General features: G+C 44.9%; 1 protein-coding gene across 6 annotated transcripts in view; it reads left to right on the forward strand.

The window, feature by feature from the left end:
• The window catches only part of PTPRC (protein tyrosine phosphatase receptor type C), a 199,295-nt gene that overhangs the window by 134,501 nt on the left and 49,606 nt on the right, over positions 1 to 15,188 (forward strand). For all 6 annotated transcript variants that reach the window (XM_073642882.1, XM_073642883.1, XM_073642884.1 and 3 more), the window contains one exon: positions 944 to 1,075. In XM_073642882.1, coding sequence (XP_073498983.1) covers positions 944 to 1,075 — 132 coding nt within the window. The remainder of the gene's footprint in view (positions 1 to 943; positions 1,076 to 15,188) is intronic.

Genomic DNA, 15,188 nt, shown 5'->3' on the forward strand with positions numbered 1-15,188 from the left:
AAATGCCAGAATTGTGATTGTCATTAGGTTTTTTCTACTCCATCTGAGAGCAGCATGATTTAGGGGCAGAGACCATCATTCCAGTGATGTGTCACTTACTGGGCTGCTTGCTACAGTTTTGATAAAATCCCTGTTTTCTCTGCTGCAGATCTAGCAGTTCTCTAAATGCTGAGCTCTGTATAACCCCACCCACACCCCTGATTGGCAGCTTTCTGTGTACACTCTGAATAGGCAGAAAGCTGCCAATCAGTGGTGGGGGCGGGGTTACACAGAGCTCATGAATATGGAGGAGTACATGGCAGCAGATTTACTAGTCCTCTAGTGATAATCAGTTCAGGGGCAAACATATCATTGGTGCAACCTGTGCAGCTGCACCGGGGCCCAAGAGGCCTCCAAAGCAGGTAGAATTGTGCATTATGATGAGCTATTAGGTTGCAAAAGGGGCCCATATACTGTTCTTGCACAGGGGCCCTCTTCTGTTTGAACTCACCAGTGAATAACCTGATAAAATATCAAAACTAAAGCAAACAGCCGGGAAAGTGACAAATTGCTGTAATCAGTCTCTACATTATGCTGCTCTAAGATTAGATAGCAAAAACATGGTTACAGATTCCCTTTAATTTTTCATATTGTAAATCAGTCTTTCAGTTCTTTTGACTCATGCTCTTCAAAGACGCATATTGGAAAGGTAGATAATTGTCACAGTTGTCAAGAGTTTTGACTATTGTCAATTATGTTAACAATCCTTTTTTAATTGTGTGCGACATAAAAGTAAATACAATAATATTGGACATCATTTCATAGCATGAGTTGCAGAGATAATTCAATTAATTTGAAATAATTGATAGAAATAAATTATCACTAGTGTTATGGTGTTATGACATTTTAATTTTAGTTGTTGAAATTTCACAATAATCTGTATTATTTTTTCTTTACATTTTAGTACTTTCCGTTCTGTTTACCAAGCTAGAGCCTTACACAGAGTACATTATTAGTGTCAAAGCATTCAACAATAATGGAACACATGATTTAGATGGTATACCTAAGACAATAATGACAAGGACAAAAGAAGGAAGTAAGTCTACATTTTATTTTTGCTTTCAAATTTCTTTAGTGCTGTAATTTTTCACTCTTTAATTTATTTTGTACAAGGAAAATTTCCTATTGCATTTCACTTCAGTAGGAGCCGAGCTTCAGCACCTGAGAGCAGCCGCTACACAGAGTACAGAGCTGTGCTGTTCTGATTCCATACAGTTTAAATCCATCTGTCGAGAGTTATATAATTAAATTAATCTCTGGCATTATCTTTCCATTTCTTATGTCATGATTAGAGATGAGCGGTGTTCGACTTGAACTGTTCGCCAATCTCAAATTCGAGCTGTTTTGGGCGGTGTTCGAGTTGTTCGACGAACCCGAACGATTTGCAAAAAATTCGGCTGTTCGAGGTTATGTTCGATAACTGTTCGTGCACCAAAAGCGTGTCCTGCATGTCTGGCGCTATTTAGAGCACCAATCATGCAGGGATTGTCTGCCACTCACTGTAATGCCACAGCCATGGTGGTTGTGGCATTACAGTGATTGCCCAAATCGATGGGAACAGTGCTCACAGAGAAACATGAAAAGCCGGCAATTCAGCAGCGGCATACACCTGTACCCGACAATTTAGAACCGAAAGAATAAAGCTTCACACATAGATTAGATAGATATAAACATGTCAGCCACATATATACGAAGTACAGTGAAAGTGCTGCTTACTGTACTTGTCATTTAGCGTAAAGGATTTATCAAAAAAAATAATAGTGTTTTCATGCACCGTCTCTTTAAAAAAGCCGGCCGGCAATTCAGCAGCGGTACCCGACAATTTAGAATAGAAGGAATAGAGAATCACACATAGATTAGATAGATAGAAACATGTCAGTCACATACAGTCATATGAAAAAGTTTGGGCACCCCTATTAATCTTAAGCTTAATGTTTTATAAAAATTGGTGTTTTTGCAACAGCTATTTCAGTTTGATATATGTAATAACTGTTGGACACAGTAATGTTTCTGCCTTGAAATGAGGTTTATTGTGCTAACAGAAAATGTGCAATCTGCATTCAAACAAAATTTGACCGGTGCATAAGTATGGGCACCCTTATCATTTTCTTGTTTTAAATACTCCTGCCTACTTTTTACTGACTTACTAAAGCACTTTTTTTTGGTTTTGTAACCTCATTGAGCTTTGAACTTTATAGCCAGGTGTATGCAATCATGAGAAAAGCTACTTAAAGTGGCCACTTGCAAGTTGTTCTCCTGTTTGAATCTCCTCTGAAGAGTGGCATCATGGGCTCCTCAAAACAACTGTCAAATGATCTGAAAACAAAGATTATTCAACATAGTTGTTCAGGGGAAGGATACAAAAAGCTGTCTCAGAGATTTAACCTGTCAGTTTCCACTGTGAGGAACATAGTAAGGAAATGGAAGAACATAGGTACAGTTCTTGTTAAGGCCAGAAGTGTCAGGACAAGAAAAACATCAGAAAGGCAGAGAAGAAGAATGGTGAGATCAGTCAAGGACAATCCTCAGACCACCTCCAGAGAGCTGCAGCATCAACTTGCTGCAGATGGTGTCACTGTGCATCGGTCAACTATACAACGCACTTTGCACAAGGAGAAGCTGTATGGGAGAGTGATGCGAAAGAAGCCGTTTCTGCAAGTACGCACAAACAGAGTCGGCTGAGGTATGCAAAAGCACATTGGAAGAAGCCTATTTCTTTTTGGAAGAAGGTCCTGTGGACTGATGAAACCAAGATTGAGTTGTTTGGTCATACAAAAAGGCGTTATGCATGGTGGCAAAAAAACACAGCATTCCAAGAAAAACACTTGCTACCCACAGTAAAATTTGGTGGAGGTTCCATCATGCTTTGGGGCTGTGTGGTCAATGCCGGCACTGGGAATCTTGTTAAAGTTGAGGGACGCATGGATTCCACTCAGTATCAGCAGATTCTTGGCAATAGTGTTCAAGAATCAGTGATAAAGTTGAAGTTGCGCAGTGGATGGATCTTTCAGCAAGACAATGATCCAAAACACCGCTCCAAATCTACTCAGGCATTCATGCAGAGGAACAATTACAATGTTCTGGAATGGCCATCCCAGTCCCCAGACCTGAATATCATTGAACATCTGTGGGATCATTTGAAGAGGCTGTCCATGCTCGGCGACCATCAAACTTAACTGAACTGGAATTGTTTTGTAAAGAGGAATGGTCAAAAATACCTTCATCCAGGATCCAGGAACTCATTAAAAGCTACAGGAAGCGACTAGAGGCTGTTATTTTTGCAAAAGGAGGATCTACTAAATATTAATGTCACTTTTCTGGTGAGGTGCCCATACTTATGCACCTGTCAAATTTTGTTTGAATGCAGATTGCACATTTTCTGTTAGTACAATAAACCTAATTTCAAGGCAGAAACATTACTGTATCCAACAGTTATTACATATATCAAACTGAAATAGCTGTTGCAAAAACACCAATTTTTATAAAACATTAAGCTTAAGATTAATAGGGGTGCCCAAACTTTTTCATATGACTGTATATAAGAAGTGCAGTGACAGTGTTGATTACTGTACTTGTCATTTAGTGTAAAGGATTTATTTAAAAAAATAATAGTGTTTTCATGCACTGTCTCTTTAAAAAAGCCGGCCGGCAATTCAGCAGCGGTACCCGACAATTTATAACAGACAGAAGAGAGCATCATACATAGATTAGATAGATAGAAACATGTCAGCCACATATATACGAAGTACAGTGACAGTGTTGCTTACTGTACTTGTCATTTAGCGTAAAGGATTTATCAAAAAAAATAATAGTGTTTTCATGCACCGTCTCTTTAAAAAAGCCGGCCGGCAATTCAGCAGCGGTACCCGACAATTTATAACAGACAGAATAGAGCTTCACACATAGATGAGATAGATAGAAACATGTCAGTCACATATATATGAAGTACAGTGATAGTGTTGGTTACTGTACTTGTCATTTAGTATTAAAATAAAGGATTTATTATTAAAAAAAATTGGCGTGGGGTTCCCCTTAATTTTAGGCTCTAGCGGAGGTTAAGCAGACGGCTGGGGCAGATGTTTGAAGCCTGGGAAGGGGGTAATACCCACGGAGCTTCCCAGGCTACTAATATCAGCCCCCAGCTGAATACATAGCCTTTACTAGCTATTAAAATGGGGGACCCCCCAAAAGAAATGACGTGGGGTCCCCCCTAATTTAATAGCTAGCAAAGGCTAGGCAGACAGCTGGGGGCTGATATTAATAGCCCAGGAAGGGAGCCATGAATATTGGCCCCCTCCCAGGCTAGAAACACCAGCCGTCAGCCGCCCCAGAAATGGCGCATTCATAGGATGCGCCAATTCTGGCACTTAGCCTCGCTCTTCCACGCTGCCCTGGTGCGGTGGCAGGGGGTAATAGGGTTGGGGTTGATGTTAGCTTATAATGCCAGCTGACATCAAGCCCAGGTTAGTAATGGAGAGGCGTCTATAAGACACCCCCATTACTAACCCCATAGTCAAAGTTAAAAAAAACACAAACACCCAGAATAAAGTCCTTTAATTGAAATAAAGACACAATCCTTTATTGTTCTAAATTAAACCATACTTACCGTCACGCCCATTCCAGCTGAAGCCAACGATCTCCTGCAATAAAAGAAAAATAATAAAGCAACCTCATCCTTACCTTTCCATGGTTCCCACGACAGCTTCAGCTCTGCTACATCGAGATGACAGGCTGGACCGCAGCAGAACGCTGCCATCCAGCCTCTCATCCCGCAGACACTGAGAAGCGCAGGCTTGCTTGCGCTGCTCAGCGTCTCTCTGTGACGACATCCAGATGAGCCGAGTTCATGTCCAATGAACTCGGCTCACCTCATGCACGTCACTGACAGCGTGGGAAAATTCTCAAGCTGAAGCGGTGAGTGCAGGAGAATTCTCCCACGCTGTCAGTGACGTGCAGGAGGTGAGCTGAGTTCATTGGACATGAGCTCACCTTATGCACGTCACTGACAGCGTGGGAGAATTCTCCTGCACTCAGCGCTTCAGCGTGAGAATTCTCCCGCTGAAGCGCTGAGTGCAGGAGAATTTTCCCACGCTGTCAGTGACGTGCATAAGGTGAGCTCATGTCCAATGAACTCAGCTCACCTCCTGCACGTCACTGACAGTGTGGGAGAATTCTCCTGCACTCAGCGCTTCAGTGTGAGAATTCTCCCACGCTGAAGCGCTGAGTGCAGGAGAATTTTCCCACGCTGTCAGTGACGTGCATGAGGTGAGCCGAGTTCATTGGACATTAACTCGGCTCATCTGGATGCCCTCACAGAGAGACACTGTGGAGCGCAAGCAAGCCTGCGCTTCTCAGTGTCTGCGGGATGACAGGCTGGATGGCAGCTTTCTGCTGCGGTCCAGCCTGTCATCTCGATGTAGCAGAGCTGAAGCTGTCATGGGAACCATGGAAAGGTAAGGATGATGTTGCTTTATTATTTTTCTTTTATTTCAGGAGATCGTTGGCTTCAGCTGGAATGGGCGTGATGGTAAGTATGGTTTAATTTAGAACAATAAAGAATTGTGTGTTTATTTCAATTAAAGGACTTTTTTCTGGGTGTTGTGTTTTTTTTAAATACTTTACTAGAAATTCATGGTGGTCATGTCTAATATTGGCGTGACCCCATGAATTTCGGGCTTAGGGCCAGCTGATAATGCCAAGCTGGCCCTAACCCCTTTATTACCCAGTGAGCCAGCGCATCAGGGTCCTGGATGAGTTGGGTACAGCGCCAGAAGATGGCGCTTCTATGAACGCGCCATTTTCCGGGGTGGCTGCGGACTGCAATTTGCAGCGGGGGTGGCCCAGAAAGCTTGGGCCTCCCTGCGCTGCGGATTTCAGCCCCCAGCTGCCTAGTTGTACCTGGCTGGACACAAAAACAGGGCGAAGCCCCACGTCAATTTTCTTTAAATTATTTCATGAAATAATTAAGAAAAAAAGGGCTTCCCTATATTGTTGTGTCCGGCCAGGTACAAATAGGCAGCTGGTGGTTGGGGGCAGCCCGTTCCTGCCTGCTGTACCTGGCTGGACACAAATATAGTGCAAAGCCCCACGTCAATTTTTTTTAAATTATTTCATGAATTTCCTGAAATAATTTAAAAAAATTGAAGTGGGGCTTCGCACTATATTTGTGTCCAGCCAGGTACAGCAGGCAGGAACGGGCTGCCCCCATCCACCAGCTGCCTATTTGTACCTGGCCGGACACAACAATATAGGGAAGCCCTTTTTTTCTTAATTATTTCATGAATTTCAAGAAATAATTAAAAAAAATTGAAGTGGGGCTTCGCACTATATTTGTGTCCAGCCAGGTACAGCAGGCAGGAACGGGCTGCCCCCATCCACCAGCTGCCTATTTGTACCTGGCCGGACACAACAATATAGGGAAGCCCTTTTTTTCTTAATTATTTCATGAATTTCATGAAATAATTAAAAAAAATTGAAGTGGGGCTTCGCACTATATTTGTGTCCAGCCAGGTACAGCAGGCAGGAACGGGCTGCCCCCAACCACCAGCTGCCTATTTGTACCTGGCCGGACACAACAATATAGGGAAGGCCTTTTTTTCTTAATTATTTCATGAATTTCATGAAATAATTAAAAAAAAAGTACGTGGGGCTTCGCCCTATTTTTGTGTCCAGCCAGGTACAACTAGGCAGCTGGGGGCTGGAATCTGCAGCGCAGGGAGGCCCAAGCTTTCTGGGCCCCCCCCCGCTACAAATTGCAGTCCGCAGCCACCCCGGAAAATGGCGCGTTCATAGAAGCGCCATCTTCTGGCGCTGTACCCAACTCATCCAGGGCCCTGGTGCGGTGGCTCACTGGGTAATAAAGGGGTTAGGGCCAGCTTGGTATTATCAGCTGGCCCCAAGCCCAAAATTCATGGGGTCACGCCAGTATTAGACATGACCGCCATGAATTTCTAGTAAAGTATTTAAAAAAAACACAACACCCAGAATAAAGTCCTTTAATTGAAATAAAGACACAATTCTTTATTGTTCTAAATTAAACCATACTTACCATCACACCCATTCCAGCTGAAGCCAACGATCTCCTGCAATAAAAGAAAAATAATAAACCAACCTCATCCTTACCTTTCCATGGTTCCCACGACAGCTTCAGCTCTGCTACATCGAGATGACTGGCTGGACCGCAGCAGAACGCTGCCATCCAGTCTGTCATCCCGCAGACACTGAGAAGCGCAGGCATGCTTGCGCTCCTCACTGTCTCGCTGTGACGGCATCCAGATGAGCCGAGGTCATGTCCAATGAACTCGGCTCACCTCATGCACGTCACTGACAGCGTGGGAAAATTCTCACGCTGAAGTGCTGAGTGCAGGAGAATTCTCCCACGCTGTCAGTGATGTGCATGAGGTGAGCTCATGTCCAATGAACTCAGCTCACCTCCTGCACGTCACTGACAGCGTGGGAAAATTCTCCTGCAATCAGCGCTTCAGCGTGAGAATTTTCCCACGCTGTCAGTGACGTGCATGAGGTGAGCCGAGTTCATTGGACATGAACTCGGCTCATCTGGATGTCGTCACAGAGAGACGCTGAGCAGCGCAAGCAAGCCTGCGCTTCTCAGTGTCTGCGGGATGACAGGCTGGATGGCAGCGTTCTGCTGCGGTCCAGCCTGTCATCTCGATGTAGCAGAGCTGAAGCTGTCGTGGGAACCATGGAAAGGTAAGGATGAGGTTGCTTTATTATTTTTCTTTTATTGCAGGAGATCGTTGGCTTCAGCTGGAATGGGTGTGATGGTAAGTATGGTTTAATTTAGAACAATAAAGGATTGTGTCTTTATTTCAATTAAAGGACTTTATTCTGGGTGTTTGTGTTTTTTTTAACTTTGACTATGGGGTTAGTAATGGGGGTGTCTTATAGACGCCTCTCCATTACTAACCTGGGCTTGATGTCAGCTGGCATTATAAGCTGACATCAACCCCAACCCTATTACCCCCTGCCACCGCACCAGGGCAGCGTGGAAGAGCGAGGCTAAGTGCCAGAATTGGCGCATCCTATGAATGCGCCATTTCTGGGGCGGCTGACGGCTGGTGTTTCTAGCCTGGGAGGGGGCCAATATTCATGGCTCCCTTCCTGGGCTATTAATATCAGCCCCCAGCTGTCTGCCTAGCCTTTGCTAGCTATTAAATTAGGGGGGACCCCACGTCATTTTTTTGGGGGGGTCCCCCATTTTAATAGCTAGTAAAGGCTATGTATTCAGCTGGGGGCTGATATTAGTAGCCTGGGAAGCTCAGTGGGTATTACCCCCTTCCCAGGCTTCAAACATCTGCCCCAGCCGTCTGCTTAACCTCCGCTAGAGCCTAAAATTAAGGGGAACCCCACGCCAATTTTTTTAATAATAAATCCTTTATTTTAATACTAAATGACAAGTACAGTAACCAACACTATCACTGTACTTCATATATATGTGACTGACATGTTTCTATCTATCTAATCTATGTGTGATACTCTATCTTTCTGTTCTAAATTGTCGGGTACCGCTGCTGAATTGCCGGCCGGCTTTTTTAAAGAGACAGTGCATGAAAACACTATTATTTTTTTAAATAAATCCTTTACACTAAATGACAAGTACAGTAAGCAACACTATCACTGTACTTATTATATATGTGACTGACATGTTTCTATCTATCTAATCTATGTGTGAAGCTCTATTCTTTCTGTTCTAAATTGTCGGGTACAGATGCTGAATTGCCGGCCGGCTTTTTTAAAGAGACGGTGCATGAAAACACTAATATTTTTTTTAATAAATCCTTTACACTAAATGACAAGTGCAGTAACCAACACTGTCACTGTGCTTCTTATATGTGTGACTGACATGTTTCTATCTATCTAATCTATGTGTGATGCTCTATTCCTTCTTGTCTAAATTGTCGGGTACCGGTGTATGCCGCTGCTGAATTTGCCGGCCGGCTTTTTTAAACAGAGTGTCTTCTGAGCAGTTTGTCAGCTTTTGGACACCTTTGCAGGTGTTTTCTATGTGTTTCTATGTGTTTTTGTTTGCCTGCCATTGGTTTTAACGGTGTTCGACGGTGTTCTAAGGTGTTCGACGAACAGTTCGACGAACAGTTCCTCGAACATCCCGGTGTTCGACGAACCGAACCGAACCCGAACACTACGGGGGTGGCTCAACACTAGTCATGATGATATCAGACTTTTTGTTCAACACATGAGCCACAGGTAAAAGTGTTAGTCCAATCCTTAGGGCTCGTTCACACGATCGTATTTTCAGTCCGAGTGTTATCAATGGAAAAAACAGACAACACTCAGATCAATACTGTTATTCAATGGGGCAGTGCACATGAGCAATTTTTTTCACTTACCAAATCTGCATTTCAAAAAAATTGCAGCATACATTATTAATAATAATAATAATTTTATTTCTATAGCGCCAACATATTCCACAGCACTTTACAATTAAGCAGGGACATATACAGACAATAAAGACATCACAAAGTACAACATAGTGCAACAGTTAGGCTGTGTGCCCACTATGCAGTTTTTAAACGTTTCCGCAGCGGCAATTCCGCTGCAGACACGCTTAAAAAATTCTTGGTAGAAGGCCTGCCATATTCCCCAATGATAATCCGCATGTGCTGTGCACATGCTGCGGAAATTTCCGCTGCGGATAATCGTTGCGGAAAAATCCGCATTGACTTGCATTTGAGCGCATGGAATCCACATCACTGGATCTGTACATGCGGATTACGTGCGTTTCTATGTGAGGATGGTACCCAGGTTTGGAGAAGAGGAGACTCTCCTCCGGACCCGGGTACCATAGTACCTGTAAAAAAAGAATAAAATAAAAATAATATATTATACTTACCTTCTGATGGCCCCCGGTGTCTTTATCCGATGCGTCTTGGCTTGCCGGCAGCTCGCGGTGGACTCATGGACCTGCGATGACGTCACTTAGTCATGTGACGGGTCACGAGACCGCTGACGTCGGCAGGTCCTTTAAGCTACCGCGAGCTGCCGGCAAGCCAGGACGCATCAGATAAAGACACCAGGGGCCATCAGAAGGTAAGTATAATATTTATTTTTTATTTTTTACCATTCTTTCGGTCACACTATATAAATCCATGCCGGTTGCATGGATTTATATAGTGTGACCAAGTTGTCAAGCACTTTCCAAGTGATGCTAAAATCGCTTGGAAAGCGCTTGTCAACCCGCATGCGGAAATGCCAGTGAAGAACGCTTCACTTCCGCTTGTCCCTGGCAGGAAAAACGCTTGTAAAATCCGCATGCGGAAATGCATGTGAAGAACGCTTCACTTCCGCTTGTCCCTGGCAGGAAAAACGCTTGTCAACCCGCATGCGGAAATGCATGTGAAGAACGCTTCACTTCCACATGTCCCTGGCAGGAAAAACGCATGTACAATCCGCATGTACAATCCGCATGTGTTTTTTCTGCCAGGGAGATGCAGAAACACTCAGGAAAAATCCGGAGCATTTCTGCATCATGGGCACATAGCCATACAGGAGGAGTGAGGGCCCTGCTCGTAAGCTTACACTCTATAAGAAAGTTTCTTCCGTATATCAGATGAGACTCACTCATCCAAGTGTATGGGTGCATGCAGGGCCGGCTCCAGGTTTTCGTAGAACCCGGGCAAAAGAGTCTCAGTGGGCCCCTTTAACACATGCCACGATTCATGATGCACAGATATGGCAGAGAGATATAGGTATAGTACAGTATATAATAAATATGACCACCCATGCTGTGCCCTAAATAAGCCCTACACTGTGCCCCGGAGTAAATAATTGCCCCTCACTGTGCTCTTTGCACAAAAATTACCCCACATTGTTTCTTATGTTACATAGTGTCCACACTGTCCCCTCTTATAACTTATTCCCACCATATTGTTCCACTTTTTTTTTTTTTTACTATGATTACCACCATGCTGTATGCATTGGTGAACTACAACTGCCACATTTTCCTCCATTATGAGATATACCCAAAACACCTTCCTTCTTTATGGACTATGACCTCCACATTGTTTTCCCCCAATGCAGACCCCCCACTATGCTTTCACTCCATATTGAGCCTCCTCTTCACACTGTTCCCCCACTCATTACTGAGCCTGTTCTTTACACTGTCCTTCCAATGCTGCCCCTTCTCCATTCTGATCCCCATACTGCCCAATCTCCAGTCACAGACTCCCCATATTGATCCATCTGCACACTGAGTCCCCCCTTTACTTCCCAATCTCCACACCAAATCCTCACATACTACCCCAACTCCATACAGAGCCGTCGCCCTCTTTCAGACCGATCTCCATACTGTCTTATCTCCACAAAGTGACCCCCAACACTGCACCATCTCCATATTGAGCCCCCTATGCTGCCGCATATTGTACAGAGTCCCCTACACTGCCTCATCTCCACACAAAGACCCCATTACTGACCCATCTTTATAAAGAGCATCCCTATGCTACCAATTGCCATGCTAAGCCCCCCATACTGCCCCATCTCCAAAAAGAGTCCTCATATACTTCCCTATCTCCATATAGAGCACCCATCCTGCTCATCTTGATACAGAGCACCCTATACTGGCCCATATCCATACAGAATCCCCCTATACTGCCCCATCTCCATACAGAACCCCTATAGTGTTCCATTTCCATATAAAATCCCCCCTATACTGCTCCATCTCCATACACAACTCTCTATAGTGTCCATTTCCATACAGAATCCCCCCTATACTGCTCCATCGCCATACACAACCCCTATAGTTCCCATTTCCATACAGAATCCCCCCTATACTGCTCCATCTCCATATACAACCCCCTATAGTGCCCTTTAGTGCCCATTTCCATACAGAATCCCCTTACACTGTCCAATCTCCATAAAGAGGCCCATATACTGCCCCATCTCCATATAGAATAAACTTATACTGCCCAATTTCTATATAGAGACCCCTATACTGCCCCATCTTCATATTAAAGTGCCCTATATTTCCATATTGAGCCCTTTATACTTCAGCATCTCCATAAAGACTCACCCAGCTGTAATACCGCATCCCCATATGGGCCCGGGCCCCTTTCCATATTAATCCCCTATGTGTATATGGCCATGTCTTCAGCTCTACGAGCGCTTACCATCTCCTAGCTGCTGCACCAACGCTGTTCAGTCCTCTGCGGCGCTTTCATGATGTCTGCAGCGTGATGAGATGACCTCATCATGCTGTATGTCAGGTAGGGAGAAGATCCCGGAAGTGCCGTCTCTTGCATCTTCATTTGCATTCGCGTCTGTAAAGACGCGAATGCAAATGAATGACCGCAGAATGTGCACTGCCTCCCCTCACCCCCTGATGGCGAGTGGGCCCCCCTGTTTGTTCAGGGCCCCGGCACTTGCCCGGGTTCTGACGCCAGCTCTGGGTGCATGAAAAAAATCAGATGCTATAGGGAGCCACAGTACAGCATCCAATTTTTATGGATACATTGCAATTCTGTAACATAAGAAACTGTAAATGGTCCTGTAAATACCTAAAAGCTGCTGTAAAAAAATGAATTGTATACAGAAGAAAAGTTAGAAAAAATTCTTCCCACTTTTATGGATGAAACTCTGAACGATTTTTTATACGGTTGTATAAACCTACCCTTATAAAGTCAGCTGTCACCTATTATTAAATGTCAGCACAATCTCCTGAATGAAATGTCAATGTTATGCATGTTATATTAGCCCCAATTTTTTCACCTTTACAAGTGATGGCATGAGAATGACTACTCAATTTGTGACCCAGTTACTTCTGAGCATGCTGATACCCCGCATGTGGTCAGAAACCTCTGCTTGGACAAATGGTAGGGCTCGGAACAGAAGAAGCACTATTTTGATTTCATAAAACACAAATTTGACTGAAATAGACTGTGGGCACCAAGTCACATTTGCACGGACCCTAAGGTGCCTAAACAGCAGAAACCCCCCCACAACTAATCTCATTTTGGAAACTACACCCCTCAAAGATTTTATCCAGGTGTATAGTAAAGATTTTGAACCCGCAGGTACTACACAGAATTTTGATAACATTAGATTGTCATATAGAAATATTTTAATTTTTTCACGAAAATGTTGGTTTAGCCCCAATTTTGTCACTTTTTCAAGAGGTAACATGAAAAAATGCACCAATCAGTTTGTTACCCACTTTCTTCTGAGCATGTAGTCAGAAAGTTCTGTTTTGACAATCGGCAGGGCTCGGAACAGAAGGGGCAATATTTGAAATACATATTTGGCAGGAATAGATTGTGGACACCATGTCGCATTTGCAGAGTTCTTGATGTTCCAAAAGAGCAGAAACCCCCACCAGGGCCAGCTCCAGGTTTTTGTGGGCCCTGGGCGAAAGAGTCTCAGTGGGCCCATTTAACACATACCACAATTCATGATGCACAGATACCGCAGATATATATGTATATATATATATATATATATATATACACAGTATGTATATATATATATATATATATATATATATATCTGCAGTATCTGTGCATCATGAATTGTGGTATGTGTTAAAGGGGCCCACTGAGACTATAGTACAATGCCAAAGATTTCACTTCTAACATTACATGACCGACATCTATTGTAAATTCTACAATAGCTCAGAAACCGGCAAATCATTCCATAGAGAATACTGGCCCCCATAAAATGCTCCATACAGGATACTGGCCCCCATATAACGCTCCATACAGGATACTGGCCCCCATATAACGCTCCATACAGGATACTGGCCCCCATATAATGCTCCATACAGGATACTGGCCCCCATATAATGCTCCATACAGAATACTGACCCCCATATAACGCTCCATGCAGGCTGTGCCCCCACATAATGCTCCATGCAGGCTGTTCCCCCCATATAATGCCTCATGCAGGCTGTTCCCCCCACATAATGCCCCATGCAGGCTATTCCCCCCATATGATACCCCATGCAGGATGTCACCCCCCTTATAATGCCCCATGCATTATGTCACCCCCCCTTATAATACCCATGCAGGATTCCACACCCCCCTCCCTTATAATGCCACATGCAGGATGTCACTCCCCCCCATAGCATGCCCCATGCAGGATGTCACTCCCCCCCCTTTAATGCCCCATGCAGGATGTCACACCCCCCCTCCCTTATAATGCCCCATGCAGGATGTCCCTTCCCCTCCCTTATAATGCCCCATGCAGGATGTCACTCCCCCCCTTATAATGCCCGATGCAGGTTGTCACACACCCATTCCCTTATAATGCCCCACTCAGTATGTCACTCGCCCCCATATAATGCCTCATGCAGGATGTCATTCCCCCCCATATAATGCCCCATGCAGGATGTCACTCCCCCTCCCTTATAATGCCCCATGCAGGATGTCACCCCCCCTTATAATACCCCATGCAGGATGTCACACACCCATTCCCTTATAATGCCCCACTCAGTATGTCACTCGCCCCCATATAATGCCCCATGCAGGATGTCATTCCCCCCCATATAATGCCCCATGCAGGATGTCATTCCCCCCATACAATGCCCCATGCAGGATGTCACTTCCCCCCTTTTGATGCCCCATGCAGGACCTCACTCCCCCCCTTTTAATGCCCCATGCAGTATGTCACTCCCCCTCCCTTATAATGCCCCTGCAGTATGTCACTCCCCCTCCCTTATAATTCCTCATGCAGTATGTCACTCCCCCTCCTTTATAATGCCCCATGCCTCCATACATTAAAAAAAAAAAATCAAATACTCACCTCACTCCTCCTCACCTGCTGCCTCTGCTCCGGACTTCAGCGTCGCCGGCGTCTTCTCGCTCTGCGCTGCCTGTGATGGCTCAGGGGAGGGCACGATGGAAAGACGTTACCGCGCCCTCTGACCTGAGACGTCACACAGAGCGCACAGCAGGAAGACAGCGGATATGCGGAGGCATGGGGAGAGGTAAGTATTGTGCCGGCTGCCGGGGCCCTGAGCAAGCGGGAGGGAGCGGGCGCTGACACCGCTCTCCTCTGCTCATGGGTCCCATAGCGCGGGCCCCGGCACTTGGCCGGGAGCGCCGGGTGCTGACGCCGGCCCTGACCCCCACAACTGACCCCATTTTGTAAACTGCACCCCCTAAAGAATTCATTTATGGATG

This window comes from Phyllobates terribilis, unplaced genomic scaffold (assembly GCF_046119375.1).
Source record: "Phyllobates terribilis strain yellow unplaced genomic scaffold, ASM4611937v1 Scaffold_8__6_contigs__length_399053987, whole genome shotgun sequence".
Classification (NCBI taxonomy): Eukaryota; Metazoa; Chordata; class Amphibia; order Anura; family Dendrobatidae; genus Phyllobates; species Phyllobates terribilis.